We start from the raw sequence: 24,084 nt of genomic DNA on the forward strand, positions 1-24,084 counted from the left end.
GAAGATGCATTTATATGGTAAATATCATAGTTCGTTTAAACTTTAGTGTGAATTCAATAGTTTTGAATTTCATACACTAAAGTTTTATTACTTGTTTAGTAATTAATCTGTGTTTTTTTTTAAATTTATAAGTAATATTATTTAATTATTTTAAGAGAGAAAATAATAAAATTACTTTTGATGTCTTGATTCCTCAGCCATTCTTTTTCTTATAGTCTTATGAAAGTTTTCCTCGACTTAATACAATAAATCGCCTATAATAAAATATCTTTCCGATGTGCCACTTACTAATGGAATTTTTTGATTCACTTTGTAATAGTATCGTACCGTTTAGATTAATTGATAAATATGATAATAATTTCAAAACTAAATAAAATTTTACTGTGTAAATATATAGTCAAAACATTTGAAATTTATCAGAAAATATAAGAACCATCGAATGCAAAACACCAACTGAAAGAATTGACATCATTATGTTATAAACAAACTGGTCTCTAACAAAAATTGTAAACGTTTTCACTGTTTCAATGGATACTATAATTATTTATGTTATAAACCAGTATGGTTTTTTTGTTACAAATATCAAAATTAATTACTTAAAACTCATAAGGATTATTGTATGTGATCATATATTCAGGTGTCTTAACATGAATGTATTGACAATATTCTTTTAAAAATAAATTGGTATCTAACAAAAATTGTAAAAGGCTTCTCTGTTTCGATGGATATAAAATTATTTATTACACAAGTATTTCAATTTTGTTTGTAAACCTAATGTTTATTATAATGATAATTTATAGAAAAAAATTATGGATGTTATTGTGCCCTTCAAATAGCAATTATAATAATAATGTCAGCATATATTTTAATGATTTTTTTGTTCATAATCAGCTTAAAATTATAAAAAAAATTGTCATTTCAAATATGTTATTTTTGCCTCTCAATTTTTTAAAATATAAATACATTTTATAAATATCGAATTAGATAGGTATTATTGTTCTAACCTGTCCATATATTCTTTTCGTATACAAATTTTTCAACGAATTAATTCACAATTCTTCAACTAAGAGTATTAAATCTATTTCTTCTTTTTTCTCGCCTTTATCCTAAACGTCCACTTGACATTATCTCCAACATCATAAACCCCCACAGTAGTCGCCGTCATATCGCATTCAATAAAATTCCTACGTCTCTTTTTTGGACTTAATGTATCTTTTCTAGTCACTCCACTCATCCATCTAAAAATTCTCTAAAAAAATCATATAATTTATAAACATTTTTTAATATTTAATAATTATTAAAAATTTATTCGTCAGAAATAATTTTTTTTTTACTTCTCTAAAATATTTTTTGCTTCAGGAGGATTTTAATCTTAATCATAGTTATGTATAGTGATGAAACAATAACATCCTATAAATCTGTGTTATATTGTACTTTTAAAATTGTTGGCTTTCTATCAGCTGGATTGTCAAACAATAATACTGAAGTAACTATTTTGTGTATTGAATATATATTTGGTCAATTAATTATTGAAGGTAAATATTTCTATAATAATTAGAAATTCTACTCATTCATCTAAACATTCTCATATCTATTACAATCATTTTCTGCTCCACTTTCTTGTCAACCGCCCAACACTGAACTATCTGAGTATTAAATAAGATGACATAAAATTATAGCTTACTTAATATTGCAGTATCTAAAACGAATATGGGATAATATTCAACTACCTCTGGCATTTATTTTGTTAATAACTTATTATTAAATAACTCACCTTTGCACTTAAATATGTTTTATGATTCGCTTACATGCCTACAAGAACAAACTAACATTTATTATGCTTAAATATTTTATAATTGTAATCCCGATATCTAATTTTTAAAAAAATTTGTATTCTAAATCGTGATTTAAATTATTATTTTTTATAACTCTATTATTGATTTTTTTATTTACAAATTTATCATACCAGCATCTTTATATTTGTTATTGTTTAATCTTTTACTTCGTGTCACACAATTAACATGTTATGTTATCATTCAGTTCATCCGTAAATAAATAAAATAATATAATAAAAATTAATTATAAAATAATATTGAACATAATAAGTTGCTCTCTTTATTGTTTTTTAAACAATATTTTCTTATCTGCTCGAATGAAAAAGTAAACAAAATTTTATTTTTGAATATTCCATGGATCTTTTATAATAAATTTTAAAAATACTACAGCTATTATGTGCAATAACAAATTAGAAATAGATTTAATCAAATCTATTAATATTAATGGATGCATAATGGACCAAGATTTCACCAGAACATTATTAATCAATTGTCCACAGACTGTTATTGGTAGATTTTCACTCATAACTTTTAATACAGAGTTCTGTGCTTCTAATGGCCATACTATACCTATAAACATTTAGTTAAAATTAGTTTTTTTTTAAAACTTTTATTATATGAATTGAAACACATACTTTTATTATCATATAGTGTTTTTCATTATAAATAATGACAAAATATGATATTTTAAAATTATAATTTTTATCAAAACTTCTTTATTTTGAAGTAAAAATTAAATTTTTACTTCAATAATATTATTGTTTTAATTGAAACATACTTTTAACTACATACATTATTATACGGTATATTTTTGTTGAAGAATATCGTTCACACATTTTAACAACGTCGTACCTCAAAATAAAATATATTTGAATTATACTTGTTATCAGTCCTAAAAGAGAGGTTACATCGTTATATTTTAAACTCAGTGTATGATCCTGTATGTATTGTATTATATTGTATATTATGTATAATAGCTACTCGAGATTAGACTAAAATTCAATTTCGATAACTGTAGTTATTTTTCAAAATCTGTTACTTTTGGAAATTTTTTAACAGAGCTAAAATAAATTAGTGCGTTTTAAAAATCTAGATAGCAACTTAAAAAATAATTTATAAAAACATTTTTATAAGATTAATATTATATGTTATAATATAATATATTCGTTAAATTTGTTTGGATGAATAAAATAATATATCTCCTACTATACAAATTTAAATAACAATGTTTGTTACATAATAATTATTAAAAATTTATTCGTCAGAAATAATTTTTTTTTTTACTTCTCTAACATATTTTTTGCTTTAGGAGGATTTTAATCTTAATCATAGTTAAGTATAGTGATAAAACAATAACATCCTATAAATCTGTGTTATATTGTACTTTTAAAATTTTTGGCTTTCTATCAGCTGGATTGTCAAACAGTAATACTGAAGTTTCAAATCCATAATAACTTATGGATTTGAGCTACATTTTTATTTAAATAACTTGCAATGTGCATTTTTAATATCCATTAGAACAATCAAGCTTTTGATACATGAAGAGTGAATGTGTCAAACGTTCTATGTGCCAAAAACATATTTGTTCAGAAAACACAAAAAACAATGGTAACATGGGCATGTCTCACATATTGAACACCATCTATGAATGCAATTTTGTACAAGTAAAAAATTTAATTGACATTTGAAACACATACAAGATTGTGGCCATTGGCACATAGAACATTAATTAGAAATAAAACAATTTTTCACTTTTTTGGCACATAGAACGTTTGACACATTCACTCTTCACATAATAAATTGAAAGTAGCGATCAATATATTTCATATAATTCTTATCATTACCTCCAATAAACGTTTGAGCTATTGTACTTCCAAACGTCATGAACATTACTTCGGTACTATTTTTTGATATTGCAGCAACAAATGTACCTAGAAATGTAAACATGAAATAATGGTGAATAGTAATCATTTGATGTCTTTCTAACGAGTAAAAATGAATTCGTCTACATTATGCAGACCTTTGTTTAAAATAAAAATTTAGAATTTGTAAAAAAACAAAAGAAAATAGAGATATAAAGTATGAGTTATTCTGATAAAAATAATGTTTTTTTAAGCGATATTGTACCGATAGAGTAAAAGTAACAATTGCTTTTTTAGGATTTTTATTTTACTATAATTTTTACCTACGATGCGAAGCTGAGAAGGTATTAATTTTACTATAATGGGAATTTCATATATTATTTATTTTTTTTTTTTTTGTGTCTGTTACCACTTTTTCTTAGCTCTCACTGAACCGATACGTCAAAATATCACAAATCGTATCTAGTCTAGAAGACATTACCCTCAAAAATTGAAAAAATTTCCCTCGTTTCCCGTAAATGGGGAAACCTCCAAAAAAATTACGAATTTAAAAATTACCAATTTCGGACTTTATTTTGTCTTCAATGTGAAAATGGCAACCGTATTCTATAACTTTTTGAAAAATGTATGAAACAATACACATTTTTTATGAGAAATAATATTTATACACTTCTTTTATTCGACATACTTTTTTTTTTAATAGGACCATTTCCCTTTATGTAGGGGGGTTCAAAACTTAAAAATGCATATAGAAAGCAGAACTTTTTCAACTTAATATTTGGAAGTGTTCCGGAAATACTGACACTTTTATATATAACTTAAATTAAAGCTTATAGAATATACTTTAATATTAAAAAAAAATAATTCGGTCTTTATTTTGTCTTCACGATGAAAGACATCAAAGTTGATAAAAAAAAATACAGCCTTTGTGAAAAAATTCTTTTTTAAATTTTAACTTTATAAAGCTATAACTTTTTGAAAAATATATGGATCCTCATAATTTTTTTAAGATAAGTCCTATTTATATTCTTTTTTTATGTGACATACTTTTTTTTTAAAACGAACAATTACCCTTTATAGATTTATATATTATATATATATATTATTATTATTATATATATATATATATATTATATATATATATATATATTCATATAGTACACTTATAAATCATAAAACTTGTAATCAGGATATAAATAAGGAAATATGAGATCATGTAGCTTTTGGATAAATTCACCTATTTTTTAAAAATAAACACTATCTACATATTTGCATCAAAGCGTTTTTTATGTTAGTGATTTTAATGACTGTCAGATATCATTATACTTAACCCAACTATGGCCACGTCACCACTGTACTGAGTTTCTTATAACTAATGTGATTTAAGATACGATAAAAATATAAAAAAGTCATAGAAATTAGTTTATATTATTAATTGAATAGTCCGGGTAAAATTGCATTTGCTTAGTTTTTATCTTATGCACAAGCAAAATTAAAATTTTTGTACTTTTAAGAAGAGTGAACATCAATTAGTAATTTATATTTTATTTTAATATTGAGCTAAATTAAATAATAACCGTAAAAAAATCCTGTTGCAGATGTAAGTATGAAGGTGACAATCACTAAATAAAGATTTCTTGAAATAGCAAACGGGTTATTAAAACAAATGTAACATATTAACATCATAATGGTAATTTGAATGAAGCTTACAAGTGTATTATTTATTAATAATGAAATCAATAAATCTTTTATTGTAACACCTGAAATAAAATATCAATTTAAGTTTGATTTATGTTTAATAATTTTGATACTATTAATTTAAGTACCTGCTATAATTGATCGGATTAATAAACCTTCCATTTTAGCCATTAACAAAAAACTTGCAGAGTATATACTCGAAAAGTAAAACACAAACCTAAACAAAAAATCATTAAAACCTATCTGGTTTATGCATTGACCCTAAATTTTTTTCTAAAAATTTGCTAATACCAATGATAACTCTTGAACCAGTGATACTGAAAATCATATTTATATATGAAGATTAGGGTGCTTTTGGATAACTTTGCTCTGTATTTTAAAGATTAAATTAAAAGATGTGGTGATGAGTAGAATAAATATAATAGAGAAAATCAATATTTGTTGAAAATATATAAAGTGTGATTTATTAAGAATACTAATCATTTTTTCGTCATATAATGATTTTTTTATAAAATTTAATATTTCTTTTAATTTTATAAACCATAAAATAAAAATTATTATATATATATTTTTTTTCTAAGAGTAGATTTTAGAGTATCAAAATTTTAAGGGGGTTCGCATAGTGGAATAATTCTTTTCGATGTGTTAAAAAAAAATAGAGTTCCTAATTCTTAACATTCACCTGACCTTTTCTAATTTTTTAAATGTTGATATTTTAATAAGTAATATAACAAAACTTTTTATCAACCAATTAATATTTTTTAGGCCATTCTCCATTTAATAGGAAAATGTTGATCTTTTCTTAAAAATATAAAATATAATGAAACCCTTTAACCTTACTTAACATTTATCCTTTGGATATATTTTTTTTTACAAAATACTTTCCATTAACAATGATTCATAAAAAATAAATAAATCTTAATCTATATATTTTTATGAATAAATCATAATTAAAAAAACTGTGTGTTAGAATATATAATAAAGCATATAGTATACAGTGTATATGTATAATAGATTAACTCCAAAAAAATTATTTTTTAATTTATAGATTACACCAAAAAAAGGTAACCGTACAAATTTGAATTGAATGAGAAATTTGGACTCATTCGACTCATTTTCAAACATTTTAGAATTTATCTAATAGTTAAAATTTTAACAATCCGATGAAATGTATAAAAATCAATTAAATTAAATGTTTTAGGTATGTATTTTATTCCAAAAATATAATTTGCAAAAATAGTTAAAAATATATATATGTTGAAAAATTAAAGATATGCATTAGGTATAGCCTTGTTTTGTGGGCGGAGGGAACATTATACCTAAAGTATAAACGGAGGCAGCGGCGGTAGGAATATATAAATATATATACGTTAGGCGCATTACACGTGGGCGGTATTGGTCAGTCAAAATAAAAATTTGTTTATATATGTAAATAATTAATGACAGGCACGCGTGTACGGGTACGAAAACCAAAAATAAAATTATACAGGATTAGTGTTGTCGGCGAAAGGTGAGCGNTAAAATTATACAGGATTAGTGTTGCCGGCGAGAGGTGAGCGGGGTGGGGTGAATGCGTTACGACGTCTAGTCTCAAGGCCATAGACGACGGGGTACGGGAGTATAATAACACGTAGCTGGTTGAGATTTACAAACAAACCCACAACAAACACACAACATACAAGTGATACTAATATAAGCGCGTTAATTAGGACGACTACCTTCTTTTGATGTGTACTTTTCTTTATTTCTTTTTTTTAGGGTTATTTAAATACTTATAATATATATATATATAGATATAGATTAAATAATTGTAAAATAATATATAAAATATTTGATAGTTAACTAGTTAAAATTACTTACAAGACAATAATTTTAGCCATAATTTCATGTCTTAAAATCTGTACTTTATCTCCATATAACTTGGTTATTTTCTAAAAACATAAAATCATACCAATTTAAAATATGTTATTTTATATTTCACCTTACAAGATAACAATCTAAAATCTAATCAGAGCTAGATAAAATGAAATATATTTGATTTTATTTAGCTCCGATTATATTTGAAAAGACAAGTACGCAAATGTTTAAGGATAACTTTTGTAATTCTATTGATAGTGCATAAGATATACAGAGTGATCTAAATCTGGTAAGACACTTATTTTCTCAGAAACTATTGAGAATTTAAATTTGTTTTAAAACGAAAAATTATTAAGTTTATAAAACTACAATAATATGAAGTTAAATACATTTTTTTTTTATTCCTTCAGGGATAAACATGTTTATTTATAATTTTTTTAAATGGGAACCACTATTTTTGGTTTAATAATATGATAGAAAAAAAATTACAAACAATTTTATTCTTATAATTTTTTTTATCCGAACAACCGTTTTCGTTTTATAATTGTTTAAAGATTTTGACTTCCAGAAAAAATATTGTCATTAATTACGTTTCATAATATCGGTGGCAGTGCAACCGGTATTTTTGTTAGACCTTTAGTCTTACAAAACCATAGACTTAGCTATTAATAATACACCGAAACCGGTTTGAATCTATTATTGTTATCACTTATTTAGTGCGTAGTAAATTTTTATAGCTAATTTCCTGTCATAACTTGATCAATAAAATTTGGTTTATGCAACAGAAAATAAAAATAACAACTTCTGTATTTAATACAGTAAAATGACAATAGAAATTTGGCCTAAAATCACTTAACTTTAACAAGCTGTAACGGACGAACGAGTAATCCGATAATAAAAATTATAAGAACAAAATTGTTTGTAATTTTTTTTTCTATCATATTATAAAGTTAAAAATAAGTTCCCATTTAAGAAAATTATAAATAAGGGTTTTTCTCCTTGAAGGGACGAAAAAAATAATGGTTTAACTACTGTTTACGCTTAGCAAAGTTTATCTTTAAATTGTGGTCACACTGAATGGTCACCCGTTACTTCTCTTATCACTGGTCAAATGAGTCTGTCGGGGTAGCGGTTATGCGCTTAAACATCTCTCGACATTCGTTTTTTGGATTGCCTTGCTGTCGGACCAGTTGTGAAGATTTAATTCCTGTGACCTTCGCCGTTGGTTTTGTTTTAACTCATTCAATTGTTAAATTTTCTTATTTAACCATTATTGCTATCATCTTATTTGCAAAATTTGTAACGGTAATTCACATTATTATTGTAATTTATAGGAACTTAGCTTACAATTATTTCCTAACTTAAATTCTTAAAACAAGTTTAGAAACCTCGTGGTTGATTTCAAATTTCTGATTAAATATTGGTTTATTGGTAATATAAGTTAATTATTACGCTTTTGTTGTTGTCATATCGAATAGATATTGTAATAGTACATTAAATAGTCAAAGTCAAAATCTTAAATTAGTGTTGAAATCATTCACTAGAGTTCTAATACTTCTTGGAGGTGGGTGGTAAAACTTTATCCAGTTGAATCTCAAAATTGTTTTACTCATTGACAATATGTCATGTAAAACTACCTATAATCATTAAAATCCATTGTCGATCAGTCGCTAATATTAAATTTTTGTTCACAAATTTTGTCTATACTCACATTTGTAATCCCTCAACTAAAATTTATTTTGTCTTCTCAGAAACTATCTAGTTTCTCAAATTAAACATTCACACTGAACCTCACAAAATTGAATATTAGTTATTGATCTCATTTTAGTTCCTTATATGACATACTCCATTGATAAATTATATGATTAGTTTTCTTTTTTTTTTGTATATGTAGTTTAGAATTAGCTTACACTGCTTTACTAATTACCTTAAAATCAAAAGAGTATTAATTCTTTGAGTTGACAATTCATTAATTTGAAACATTATATTGAAAATTTTAGTTGTAATGCTCACATTTAAGCATATTAGGTATATTTAATATAATATCACATTTACTTATACATGTTGCTTGAGAACTCAATATCAGATTGTAAGTTGTTACTAGTTTTATAAGTCTATTTAATCTACTTGATTTTTGATTGTATGATTGGTTTGAAACAATAGTTTGGTAATCATTTTGTAAATGCATGTTGTTTTCTAGTGTACAAAATCAACCATTTCACTTGCAATCATAAAATAACTTTGTTGTCATAAATGTAGTTATTTACCTAGTTGTTGTCAATAAGAAAAATTATTTACTTGTAAGCATAGAAATAAAAAAAACCCAGCACAGTGGGGTCGCGGCATAGTGGGGATGTTGCATAGTTGGGTCCAGTATAGATTTAATCTGACAGTGATTAAAATCACTATCATAAGAAACGCTTCGATGCAAATCAGTAGATAGTGTTTAATTCTAAGAAATTGGTGGATAATTACAAAAGCTACATTATCTGCTAGTTTCTTATTAATACCCTGATTAAGATAAAGTATGTCGAATGAAAAAGGGATTATTAAAAAATATTATTTCTCATAAAAAAATTGTGTTGATTCGTACACTTTTCAATGAGTTATAGCATTATAAAGTTAAAAATGTAACCAACCCAACCCAACATCAACTCCTATTTCCTTAATTATATCCAGATTAGTAATTATTTTAATTATATATTATATAATTTTTATAATTAATTATTTTCAAATTATTATTGATTTTTAATATGTTAAAAGTAATCATTTTGAACCTACTTCTTTTTGTTCTTTAAAGTGAAAGTTTTAATAAAAAAAAAATGAATTTATTACCATAACTTTTAACTCAACTTGCAAGTTTGAAATAAATATTATTAAATAGAAAAAAATGAAATTGGTAGATTATTTCAAAAACAACAATAACACTTATTCCCTTAATTTTACCCCGATTTATAACTATAATATATGAATACATAATAATTACAGTAATTAAATTGAGTATGAAAGTGGTATTCAATAATATAATATTGTAATTTTTACGGAGATATTATAAAAATAAAAAGGAGTTGTATATTCATATACTTTTAATGCGTATACAAATTTAAAGGAATTTATGCAATACTTTTTAATAAAAAAATTTTGTTACTTATGAATAAATACACTAAACAAAAGGAACTTTCATCAGAAAAAAAATATACTTTTCTAAATAAACTTTTCGTGATGTTTTCAAATGTGCAATTAAACTTTTTCTATTACTTCTAAGTTTTAATATTATTACTTATTATTAAAAAATAAGTATTTACATATAAAAAAAAATAATTAAGAACAAAAAAAATTGTATTAAATTAATACTGATTTTGATTTTTAATATGTTAAAGGTAATCATTTTGAACCTATTTTTTATTGTCTTTTAAAGTGAAAGTTTTAATGAAAAATACCTTCTCAGCTTCGCATCGAAGCTAAAAAATGAATTTGTTACCATAACTTATAGTTCAACTTGCAAGTTTGAAATTGACATTATTAAATTGAAAAAAATGAAATTTTTAAGATTAATATGCAATCTGGAAATTTTATAATTACTAATTACAGTACATTTGTCAGAAAAATTCGATTTTTTTACATTTTTATCGTAATAGATAACTGAAATAGAAAGAATAGTAATCATATCCTAATAACTTTTGGTGTTTAAAAAAATTCTGCAATTGAAATATTCAGAACTTAATTAATTTTAATAATTTACTTTAATTAAATGAACCAATCAAACCAAAGTAGTTAAAAAGATTTACTCAATTGAGCATATTATCAAAAATATAATTATAATTGTAAAACTCCATCGTTAACTTCAGGTGAAACTAAAAATCATTTTTTTTTTAAATTTATGATTTATATAGCAACATATTACTAAAAAATTTGGCATATTATAGACTGGTAGTAGCACACAGAAATAGAGTTAAAAAATTAATAAATTATAAAGTAAAATTATTTACTTTTGTAGTTGAATACTTTTATCATATCAAATTTAATTCGACAATAAATAATTTAAGAATATTAAAAATTAATGATTTTAATTGTTTGTATGGACAAATCTAGTTAAGCTACTTTTTATTTGAATAAGGAATATTTTTTTGATTTTTAAGAGTAATAACTTAAACTAATCATTAACTTAAATATCATAAACTTAAATGAATCATTTGACGTATCGTTGAAAAAAGTAGGTCTAGTGAGGGTTGGCAAAATAAATCGTAGCCAGAAAAAGAACCACATAGTAAAATAATATTAACATGAATATCAATTTCTTCTCACGAGGGGAGACTATAGTGATAAGATCCTTTATATTTATTGAAATTATTGAATCTAAATGAGATAAATATCAAATGATTTGAAAATTCTATTCTAACTCAAAAAAAAAATGCAAAATTTTAGAAGCCACAAATGGATTTGAACCTCGTACCCTAGGCATTAAAGATCAATGTGTTACCCATTCGGCAACTATTCGTTGATTTTTGTTGCATGATAAAATTGGCTATTTAAGCTAACTCAAATTTAAAAATTACTTTTTCGACTTTAAAAAAGTAAAAAATGTTAATAAGTATAATATCATATGTCTTATGAACTTTATTCTATGTCAATGAAATTATATAATATTCATGAAAGTCAGTTTATTCCCCTAATAAAATATTTTAAAATAAAATAAAATACAAAACCTAGAATTTTAATAAAAAATAGCATATTTTTAAATACGGTAGCCTTTTGCGCATAGAAGATAGGTCGTCGGGACAAATTTTTTTTTTTCATTTAGTAGTACATAAAATAAGCTTTAATTTGATATATGTTTAAAGGACGCAGTATTTCCGGAACATTTTCAAAAATTAAGTTGAAAAAGTTAGTTTTTGTAAAAAAGTTGCTATTTTAAATCCCCCCTGTGAGCAGAATAAGTGTTAGATTTTCAAAAAAAAATGATATCAAATGAAAGAAAATTACCTAAGGTTTCAATATAAAGAAATATTATTTTGATTAGTTAATATTTGAAAAAGTTATGGCAGTTTTAAGTACAAAAAACATCCTTATAGAAGGCGATTTTTATCGCAAATATTACATTTTTTTTTAAATTTCGACAGCAATTTGCACATAGTATATATATAGGGTGTCGGGACAAATTTTTTTTTTCATTTTATAGTACATAAAAAAAGCTTTAATTTGATATATATTTAAAGGACGCAGTATTTCCGGAACATTTTCAAAAGTTCAGTTGAAAAAGTTCTATTTTTTATACAATGTTTCAAAGTTTGAACCTCCTCTATATAAGGGAAAATTGTCTAATTTTAATAAAAAGTATGTCAAATGGAAGATATACTTATAATGTATTTAGAAAAAAAAAAATTGTGCTGATACATGCATTTTTCGAAAAGTTATAGCATTTTTAAGTTGAAAATTAAAAATTGAAAATCGAAAATTTTAACACAAAAATAGTGTTTTTTTAACTACGGCAACTGTTTACATGCAGAAGATAAAGTGTCGGGACAAATTTTTTTTTTTCATTTTATAGTACATAAAATAAGCTTTAATTTGATATATGTTTAAAGGACGCAGTATTTCCGGAACATTTTCAAAAATTAAGTTGAAAAAGTTAGTTTTTGTAAAAAAGTTGCAATTTTAAATCCCCCCCCATGAGCAGGTTAAGTGTTAAATTTTCAAAAAAATTATATCAAATGAAAGGAAAATATCTAAGGTTTTAGTTTAAAAAAAAATTATGTTGATTTGTTGATTTTTGAAAAAGTTATGGAAGTTTTAAGAAAAAAAAGTGAAAAAAATGACAAAATTTGTCGATTTTTAAATTTGTAATTTTTTTGGATATTTCCCCCATTTGCGGGGAACGAGGGAAAATTTTTAAATTTTTAAGGGTAATGTCTTCAACTAGATACAATTTGTGATCTTTTGACGTATTGTTAAAAGAAATCGGTCCAGTGAGAGCTGAGAAAAAGTAGTGACAGACACAAAAAAAAAAATAAAAAAATCATGGTAAAATTAATACCTTCTCAGCTTCGCATCGAAGCTAAAATGATATCTTTAGTTAACTATCTCTCTAGCTGTTGTCATTTAATTTACCCTCTATACAGTCCACTAAGAACATACAAAATAAATTTGGTAATTGCATCAGTGTCACATATTGGATTTACTTGTAAATGTGGTACAACTGTTCACTCAGCGTTGACATCGCTCAAACAACTAAATTTAAATATTCAATTAGTCTGTCGGTTAATGTAGTGCGTGTACAACTACATATTATTGTAAAGTTTTTTGAACTTGATATTTTTTCTCTATAATAAAATTTAATTTTCAATATTTTCTGAGAAAATGAGTGTCATACCAGGTTTTGATCACCCTGTATACCTAAACATATATATGTACCATTTATATTCATAATTTTCAGCCTTTTCGATTTTTATAGTTACAATTGTATAATTATCCAGTCTTATATTCCATTATTTGATTAATTTCCATATTTCAGTATTATACTTTTAATATACGCATTGATTTTACACACAAGTAGTGTAATTAAGTACCAAAAATTCGTACTCAAATTTTGTGTAATTAAATTTATAATAACATTTTTCACTATTTAACAATGTTTTCCCTTACATTTTATGCGTTAAAAACTTCAAATACATGAATATGAAAATTCAAACATTTTTTTTAAAAGTAACTTTATTTTATTATACATACCAATGGATGTTGTATTCCTTTTTTGTTAGCAGCACATTTACTCACAGCATTATCCAATATGAATTGAATTCCGTTATATATATCATTAATCATTTGTTGTTTGATCAAAAAATCTTAAACAATAGCCAACAAATTAAATGATACTTCATAGAAAAAAAATGCTATTTTCGTATGAAATAAAATTAATCCTTTATTTTCTAGTATTTCGTTCAAGCAACATTATAGAAAAGTGTTTTCTATTATTAAGAATTAATGGATAAAAAAAAAAAAATAAACTGAAGATACAGACATAAAAAATAAAATTTTAAATAAAATGATCCCTTTATAAAAGTTTTTAAATAAATAAGAGTAAAATAGTAGGATTAATTAATTCATGATAAATGTAATCAAATGAGTTTAATTTAATCTTACTTCCATTATCTAAATAAGCAATTCCAGTCGATTCTTGTGAATAATTATCGTCATAATTTACAAATCTAAGTAACTCTTTTGAGTAGTTATAATGAAAATGTATAAATGCTACTGCACGCCCTTTATTTACAGCTTTAATTCCGTCGTCGTTGTTTTTTATATACAACTTAAATAAAACAGATTTGAAAAAAAAATTGTTTAAAATAACAAATTATTCATAATGCTATTATTAATAATTTAAATATTATAGCACTAAAATTTTATACCTATAGATTTTATTCATACTGAGTGATTCTTTTAACACTCGCCACTTCCCTTTATCTGTTAAAAATATTTTTATTGTTCATCCCTTATGTCCAAAATAATGGTCCAAAAATTTATATCGACCAGTCATTTTCTTAATTACATAATTTTCTATTTTTAAGATAATTCAATAGGTATGTTGTTATTTATAAAATAAATTTGATACCGTATAAGATATAAAATATGAAATAAAAAATATTTTATAACTGATAAATGAATATCCATATGTAACTAACATAAGCCAATAAAAAAAAAATCATTATTTTGAGAGATATTAAGTAGCTAGTGTTAAAAGTAACATCTTATAAAGTTTTCATATTTATGCTTACAATATTATAATCAAGAGATCTTAAATAATTTATCATATCACAACTTAATGTTCCATTAAAATCGTTTTCTAATAAACAGCTATTTAAATCCACGGCATTGGTACAACTTGATGTATTTGCTTCATAATTTAAAATCGCTATGTTAATATCCTTAAATGAAGTCCCAGATGTTAAATTAAAATTGAACATTTGAGCAAATGGCAATAAAAGTACAAACATCATATAACTTCATATAGTTATTAATAAAAAAAAAAAATTAATAGTTCAAAATTTATATTATACTTAATCGTTAAACTAATTTATTTAATTACAGAATATCTCTTGAAAATATAAACCAATTCTTTTTTATTAATGCCTTAATTTTGTGCCGAGAGAAATTGGAATGATTTTTTTCCAGCAACGTTTTATTTCGATTTGTATTTTTTGGTAAGCTAATATTTTCATTCTAAAAAAAACAATTATTTATTTCATTGTATTTAATAATAATATTAGGTTTCAAATTTATTATTAGAATTGAGATTAGTTGATCAAATTTTTATTATATAATAAAATTATGTAATCTTTTTTACAGTAATATTTTACTAAAATGTTTATGTTCTGACACACAATACTAGTATTAGTCAACTAAATTATAATATTGGATGAATATAGTGAACAATTATTAAAATTATAAATTTTTATATTACTTCATTAATGGGTTGTTCTTCACAAAGTTTTATAAAAGCGATTTCTAGCGAATCAGTATCATATTGGTCTAATAAACTTTTAGGTGAACATTCTTTTAATATTTTTCCATTTCGCATAAAACCAATCTAAATATGAAATAAGTTTAGTAATTAATTGTTATTAAAAATATGTTTGTACATCTTTTATTAAATATATCATTCATTACATATATCTACTAATAATTCTAACAATTATTTTTCGAATTATAAACTCTCGTAAAATAGTGTACAATTATCTTAATATTTTGTTATTAATTTCTGAATAGAAAATTCTTGATTTTGGAATTGGATTCAAAAATATTTAAAAATTTGATTTTCTAAGCTCCGTATCAATATTTTAAACTATTTACCTTGTCCGCTTGAGAAGCTTCTTGAATATAATGAGTCGTGATTATAATAGTTTTACCGTTATTTTTTGCGAGATTCACAAAATGATTCCAAATACTAAATATAAATGTAATTGATGAATACATGATTAAATTTCATTAGAAAATCAAAGTTCATACTTTACACTTAGTATTAAATCAAGGCCTACAGTAGGCTCATCTAATATTATTAATTTAGGGTCATGAAGTAAACAAACTGCTAGTGAAACTCTTCTACGTTGTCCTCCGCTGAAATATACATTTTGTATTATTTTATAATGCATCAATGACATTAATATAATGAGCTAGGACTTTTTGAAATGTTAAGAAAACATTTTTTTAGGGGATTAATTAAAATTATGTACTATTAACTTAAAATTTTTATTAGTTTTTGATATTTTAATATGTTTTTGGTTAAGGAGTGGTGTTTTTTAAAATAGCAAAGCTTTTTTTTTATGTACACCTTAAATCTTTAATGAATGAGTTTAAAAAGTCTATTTCCAAAATTTTTTTTAAATCTTGTGTTCTACTTTTAATAGTATCATTATCTATTTTGTAAAGTATGCCGAAATATGTTAAGGTTTCATTCACGGTAATGTATTGATCAAGGCATATGTCCTGTAATAAAACAATGAAAAACTTAAACATTTTATTTTAATAAGTACTTAATTAATTTAGTTTACCTGTGGCATATAACCAATATCTGAAAGTGATTCCACTTGTAAGTTAATTGTACCGGAATCCAAATGTTGAACTCCCAATATGGAATTCAACAATGTTGTTTTTCCACAACCACTAGGTCCTAAAAGACCATAGCTAAAAATAATTTTTAGTTTTATTGTTTTAATAAACTTTATTACATTAAATATATTATACATTTTGATTTGTTAATATATTTAAAAGTTAAAATTAATAAATTTTAGTTTAACTTTATTATACTATGACCTATGTTATTATTTAATATGATAAGTAAATGATTATTTATATAATTCAAATAAATAGTTATTAATTTTAGGGGTACTAATTTTTGATATTCTTGCAAATATGTATATTAAATAACATGCAATACTGTCTGTATGTTGATCAATGACAAATGCCTACACAGCAATTCAAATATATTATTATAGTAAAACCTGTATTAATTGTGTTTATGACTAATATTTATTCTATCACAAAAATTTGTATGTACTAATAATAAAGTCATAAGTGCATAATTACATAACTTATTTAAGTTTTTAATTATACATTAAGAAGATATCGTGTGAAAATTGAATCTATTGTGTTTCTTTTAAATTTTTGTATGCACAATCAAAATTATTTAATGACCAACATTGACTGCACAGACTTGACTGATTTTCCATTGGATAGGTGGCATATTATCATCCTTGATAAAAACTTAAGTGCCCACCTTAGTCTAGGGCACCTTGACTTAAACCATTTGACCTATCACAAGTTCACAATTGTATTGACAATTGGGTAATTCGTCTCTACCTATCCAGGTAATTTATGGCAGTGGTAAGCAAGACATGTTCTGGTATTGCCATCAGAGATTAGCTAATTAAAAAGTGTGCGGTTGTTTATGGTAGAGGATCAGAAGGATCGAAGGATGCATTTGTAAGAGGATGTATATTTAAGCTTATCTCAGTAGATGGTACTTAATTCTTCAAAAGTTAGATAGGATAGCATTATATTTTCGAAAATTAAATTATTGTTGTTTAGAGTGCATTAATTAATTTAATTTAACTGTTTAAAAACTCCGATAAAAAATATTTTTCCCAAATATTACGTATCCGAACTTCAATAAAATCAATAAACTACAATTCACTAACTCCGACAAATTATGATAAAAAAATTACTCTGTATAATAATTATTTATTTATATATAACATAATTTAATATTATTATATTTGATCTTCATTTTGTTTTTATAATAATTCATGATTGACAATTCAATTATTTCATTATTAATAAAAAAAAAAATAACAAATAAAAATTAATAGGAATAAATGATAAATATTAATAATAAATATTATCTATATTTATTTTTATTAATAATAATAATATATGTATTAAATTATAATTTATAATATGAATTATATACATTAAGTATAACAAATACAATATAAATAAATGCTAAAATAAATATTTTTATTTTATCTTCGATGCGCGAAGCTGAGAAAGAATTAATCTTACTATGATGTGTTTTTTTTTTGTGTTTGTTACCACTTTTTCTCAGCTCTCACCGAACGAATTTCTATCAACGATACGTCAAAAGATCACAAATCGTATCTAGTCGAAGACATTACCCTCAAAAATTAGAAAAATTTCCCTTGTTCCCCGTAAATGGGGGAAATCTCCAATTACGAATTTAAAATCGATTATTATCGACATTTTTTCAATTTTTTTTTATTTAAAATTGCCATAACTTTTTGAAAAATGACCGAATAAATATAATTTTTTTTTATAGATAACTTAGATATTTACTTATTATTTGATATATTTTTTTTATAAATTTGACTCTTTACCTGCCCACAGTGGGGGATTCAAAATAATTAAAAAATTATGGAAAAAAAAATTCTGAACTTTATTTTGTTTTCACGGTAAAAATGGGTACCATATGGTAGTTTTTGTCAAAATTCTCAATTTTATATTTTACATGTATAACTTTAAAGTGCTATAACTTTTTGAAAAATGTACGGATCAATACATTTTTTTCTCGAGAAATAGTATTTATATACTTAAAAATACTTTTTTTTTTAATAAAACTATTTCCCTTTATATATTTATACATTATAAATATATTACACATATAAAACATAAAATTTGTAATCAGGATATAAAAGAGGAAATAGGACATAATGTAGCTTTTGGAATAATCCAACAATGTTTTTAAATTAAACACTATCAACAGATTTGCATTGAAGCGTTTTTTATGATAGTGATTTTAATCAGATATCATCTATTCTGTACTAGGTTTTTTTATATTCATTATGTATACTCTTTTATTTTAATTAATATAATTAAAAAAATTAATAGATTTAAATATATTATCATGTAAAATAATGTAGCACTTTATGTTCGAAAATTAATGTTATATTGTTTAATTTAAAGTGCATTAATAATTTTTAATTTAACATGTATGCAATTGTAATTTTTTTATTTTAGAATTTGGGTAATTAAATTATTTTTAAATAAAAATGCAGTGCATTTTTTAAAATTCACACCAAGTGAATTACATTAATAAATTATAAATTTATATATATTAGTAATAAATTATTGTTATTAAAAAGTAATACATTACTTTTAAAAAATATTTTAATATTACAAATCAAGTTGTATGATTTTAAAATTCAAAATATATATTTATACTGTTACAATATATTACAAAATTTTTCGAATGCACACATTTTACACGTTTATTGAACTTTAAACGTTCATTGAGCAATCAAATTTTGACTGATAACTAATAGAACAATAGAATTTAGAAAAACAATAGAACCGTCCATGACGGTCAAACGTTATAATCGAACGTGACGCAGACAGCTATGTCGATTGTGATATTCGATAATTTTTTTTTTTCGTATCCTATACAGAGTGGCCCACCACTCACTGACTACTTAAATAACTTTTGATCCAGTTAATATTTTTAATTGATTTTTTTTTTAAATAATAGTTATACGTTAGGTCTATAACTATATCTCAATAATTAATTTTTTTACATTTTATTAAAAATATTAATTATTTTTAAATTTTAAATAAAATGTAAAAAAAAAATCTAAGATAGCTATTTTGTAGAGTAGAATTTAAGAAAAATTTTAGTAAAAAAATATCTTATTAATATTCAGTAGTAAATATTCTGTAGCGTTTTGAAGTTTGTAAAAATTTGAATTTTCATGTACTATTTTACGGTTATAAACATTGNAGCTGGATCAAAAGTTATTTAAACTGTCAGTGAGTGGTGGGCCACTCTGTATACAGAGGTTGCACTTCAAAAATAATTTTTTTCTTATTAGAAATAAATGCTAAAAAAACTCATAGAGACACAGTATAGACGCATCTTAGTCGGGACAAGTATCGAATATATCTGACAGTGATTAACATGCCTATCATAAAAAATATTTTTATAATAGTATGTTAAATTTCACTATAATCTGGTTTTTATAATTTTATAACTTCTATGTTCTAAAATTTCATTCAAATATTAAATAATTGTTAAAATATTTGCTTAATTGAAAATAAAGTATTTTTTTGAAAAAAATTGTGGTTTTTTATTTTGATGGAACATTGTTCAAACATAGAGAATATATTCATTTGATATTCAAAATCTTAAGGTGTTTAATTTGATAGAAAATTAATTTCTATGATATAAATTAACACATTGAGGTTACCTTTTTTTCTCAAAAAAATAAAAAGAAGTTTTTAAATAAATGACATATACAAAAATAAAAATTATTAAATTAATAAAGCATTTGATTATTTTCAATATAAACATTAATAGAATTTTATTAGAAGACCTGTAAAATAATATATTTGACTAGGCTCCGCCTAGCTGGGGCTCCGCCCCAGACCCGGGGCCCTTCGAGCCTTACGCGCCTTCGGCGCGTAAGCCTTTTCGGGCCGTCATCATAAGTAGGCCACTGATTCCGGTAGAAGTACCCGGCTACGCCGGGCACGATAAGTGTTTTTCAGAAAAACTATTACTTCAGAATCAGTGAAAACTATAGAAAACTATATCTAAAAATGTTATTATTAAAATCAGGAAAATTCAAAAAAAGAATATAGTAAAATGTATTGGGTATAAGGTTGAAGCCTCTTAATGAGGTATTCCCTTTAGGCCTATTCAAAAATTATTTTAGGAGGAAATTTAATATTTTTTACTTTGTTAAACATGTTATAGAAATTTTTTTGCAAAAATTAAAGTAATGATGAAAAAAAAGGACATCAGGTCCTTATTTATTAGAAGTTGCCTAAAAAAATATTGATAGTGCTTGTTCAAGGAGGGGCCAATCTCTCTTAAATACACCCCTGTTATACACNTACAAGGAGGGCCAATCTCTCTTAAATACACCCCTGTTATACACAAAAATTATTAATAATCTAAATATAATAATTGTGTTTATATTATAGAATAATTAAAAAAAAATTTAGCAGGTTATTATAAGTGGCACACTGTAAATTTAAATTAAAATTAATATTAAAATAAAATTAATATTAAAAATAAAAATATAAATTTAATTTTGATAAATATATTAGTAACTGCGATTTAACGATGAACATCATAGTTATCATAGATGAACCCCAATTCAAAAGATAAACTCATAGTCTCATACATCATATATGTGNGTAAAACGCTGGCGTCAGCGAGCGTTTTTCTCGAAAACGGTCGAAATTTTAAAACGCTCGCGGGCGAGCGGCAAAAATTTTCCGACCTTCGCCAATAATTTTCCCGGAGTCTGGTGACCGAGTACTTTCGTTGAAAAAAAAAATTTTGAAAATCCGAGCACGCTAAGTAATTTTCCCAGAAAAGCGTTTTTTTCCTTGTTCTATTATATAATAAGATTTGTGTCTTAAATATAGATGCAGCTTTTTAACACCCTTTATATATTTGTACTCAAATACTGATACTTCTGAAAGTATTTTAAATACTTTTAACGATCTGTATGATAAATAAATGATTAAAAACTATAACATACATTGTATATTAACGCGAAATTTCGAGAAAAAAAAATGTTAAGAAATACATTCACGTTATATTGGCACATTTTTAAGAATTTTTTTAATAAAATAAAATTATTATTTCATGAGATAAATGAGAAGTTAACCTTTTAACTTAACAGCTTAAACAATATGTTAATTTACTCAGTCTTGCAAAAAGAGTATTTACTTTCTCCTGAATTATTTCAGAATATCGAGTTGCTGTTTCATCATTAAAGTAACAATATATATTTTTATACAGAGTGGTCCACAACAAATCAGATAACTTTTAATTATTTTTAAAATGACAGAAGAAATTGCAATCTCTTTATGTCAACTTTTAGAATTACTGTTAAAATTAATGTGAAAAGTAAATATAGTTAAAAAACACTAAAAAAACACGCTTTTAAAGTACATTGAACTAAAAAGTTAAAAATAATTTTTAAAATAATTATGAACAAAAAATACTAGTATTATTGTGATAAAAGCGTGGGTGCTTTGTGCCATATTTTTCGTATATTGAGCGCCCGACGCTTTTATCACAATAATACTAGTATTTTTTGTTCATAATTATTTTAAACTTATTTTAAAATTTATTTTTAACTTTTTAGTTCAATGTGCTTTAAAAGCGTGTTTTTTTAGTTTTTTTTTAACTATATTTATTTTTTATTTTTAGTTTCATGTTATGATAGTAGTTACTATCAATATCATGGTTGTAACGGGTAACGGAAAAACAGGGTTGGATTCCGGGGAGGGAGTCTGAGAAACGGCTACCACTCCAAGGAAAACAGCAGGCGCGTAAATTACCCACTCAAGGAACATGGAGATAGTGACGAAAAATGGCGATATGGGAATCATCCTTTGTAATCGGAATGAATACACTCTATATCTCTTAATGAGAAAAAAGCGTGTTAATATATATTTTTAATAGTAATTAGAATATGTATATATACATGTAAAGCGACTTAAGTACGTAAACGTATCATGCACTAGGTATAGCCTTGTTTTGTGGGCGGGGGGAACATTATACCTAAAGTATAAACGGAGGCAGCGGCGGTAGGAATATATAAATATATATACGTAAGGCGCATTAAACGCGGGCGGTATTGGTCAGTCAAAATAAAAATTTGTTTATATATGTAAATAATTAATGACAGGCACGCGTGTACGGGTACGAAAACCAAAAATTTAAAATTATACAGGATTAGTGTTGCCAGTGATTGGTGAGCGGGGTGGGGTGAATGCGTTACGACGTCTAGTCTCAAGGTCATAGACGATGAGATACGCGAGAATAATAACACGTGGCGTGTGGAGATTTACAAACAACAAACACACAACACACATGTGAAACTAATATAAGCGTGTTAATAATATTATCATTTGAATAAGCTTCTGTAATTGAATAGTATTGTTATTTAAGTAGATATCAGATAATATACCCCCTTTAGTATTATTTTATGGTAAGTAAAAATTAATTTTAGAAAACTGAAAACTTTGTTTGTTTTATTCCAAATAATAAGTCGTTTTGATAAAATAGCCGCCGTTTAATTTCTTTTAATACATATTCCAAAGTTCAATAGTTTAATAAAAAAACAAACTTTTTCTAAGAATAGTTATCAGGGATAACTTTCATAAGTTAAACAGAAACTTATTTTTATTATTTTATCATTTAATAAAAAATAGATTAAATAAAATTTCGACCTGTCAAAAACCAGTCTTTTAAGATATTGGAACTTAATGATTTAGAAAATGTGAGGAGGAAGTAGTATTAAGTGTGACACTTAATATTTACCGCAGCGCATTGATAAGAATTTTTCTACATTATATAAAATTATATTATAAGCTTGAAATTTATTATAAATTATAAAAATAGATCAAATTTTATAGAGTACATTTTTATGAAAAAATGAAAAAAAAAACCTTATTTAAGGAAAAATTGGGTGTAGTATTTTTAATAAATTACACTATAAATGTATATTTTTATGAATTTATCTTGAATTTTATGTTAATAACTGTCACAAACTGTAATGACCATTGGTCACCCATCCACATTATTGACAATTTAAAGTTAACCGCTGTAGGTGAGACGCAAAATTTGTTATTTTTATCACTCTTCCTTTGGAGATTTAAAATAATAATAATTTCTGGAATACTGGTCTATTATCTTTTAATTGTACATCTTTTAGCTTCGATGCGAAGTTGAGAAGGTATTGGTTTTACTATGTGTTTTTTTTTTTTTTTTTTTTTTTTTTTTTTTTTTTTTTTTTTTTTTTTTTTTT

The 24,084-nt window shown here is 24.3% G+C and overlaps 1 protein-coding gene across 5 annotated transcripts in view; it reads right to left on the bottom strand.

Moving 5' to 3' along the window:
* Positions 1 to 2,090: 2,090 nt before the first annotated feature.
* Positions 2,091 to 24,084, bottom strand: part of LOC126910356 (ABC transporter G family member 23-like) — a 54,128-nt gene continuing 32,134 nt past the window's right edge. For 2 of the 5 annotated variants that reach the window (XM_050692854.1, XM_050692853.1), the window contains exons 2-16: positions 16,795 to 16,927; positions 16,575 to 16,729; positions 16,253 to 16,360; positions 16,097 to 16,190; positions 15,708 to 15,833; positions 15,333 to 15,466; positions 15,022 to 15,247; positions 14,390 to 14,555; positions 13,979 to 14,091; positions 7,256 to 7,326; positions 5,524 to 5,612; positions 5,275 to 5,457; positions 3,680 to 3,766; positions 2,614 to 2,727; positions 2,091 to 2,405 (exon numbers count right to left, since the gene is read on the bottom strand). In XM_050692854.1, coding sequence (XP_050548811.1) covers positions 2,173 to 2,405; positions 2,614 to 2,727; positions 3,680 to 3,766; positions 5,275 to 5,457; positions 5,524 to 5,612; positions 7,256 to 7,326; positions 13,979 to 14,091; positions 14,390 to 14,555; positions 15,022 to 15,247; positions 15,333 to 15,466; positions 15,708 to 15,833; positions 16,097 to 16,190; positions 16,253 to 16,360; positions 16,575 to 16,729; positions 16,795 to 16,927 — 2,032 coding nt within the window. In that variant the 3' untranslated portion in view covers positions 2,091 to 2,172. The remainder of the gene's footprint in view (positions 2,406 to 2,613; positions 2,728 to 3,679; positions 3,767 to 5,274; positions 5,458 to 5,523; positions 5,613 to 7,255; positions 7,327 to 13,978; positions 14,092 to 14,389; positions 14,556 to 15,021; positions 15,248 to 15,332; positions 15,467 to 15,707; positions 15,834 to 16,096; positions 16,191 to 16,252; positions 16,361 to 16,574; positions 16,730 to 16,794; positions 16,928 to 24,084) is intronic. The other 3 variants (XM_050692859.1, XM_050692858.1, XM_050692856.1) reach the window with 3 other exon arrangements.

The sequence above is a fragment of the Daktulosphaira vitifoliae genome, unplaced genomic scaffold, assembly GCF_025091365.1.
Source record: "Daktulosphaira vitifoliae isolate Bord-2020 unplaced genomic scaffold, ASM2509136v1 Scaffold_1, whole genome shotgun sequence".
NCBI classification, from domain to species: Eukaryota; Metazoa; Arthropoda; class Insecta; order Hemiptera; family Phylloxeridae; genus Daktulosphaira; species Daktulosphaira vitifoliae.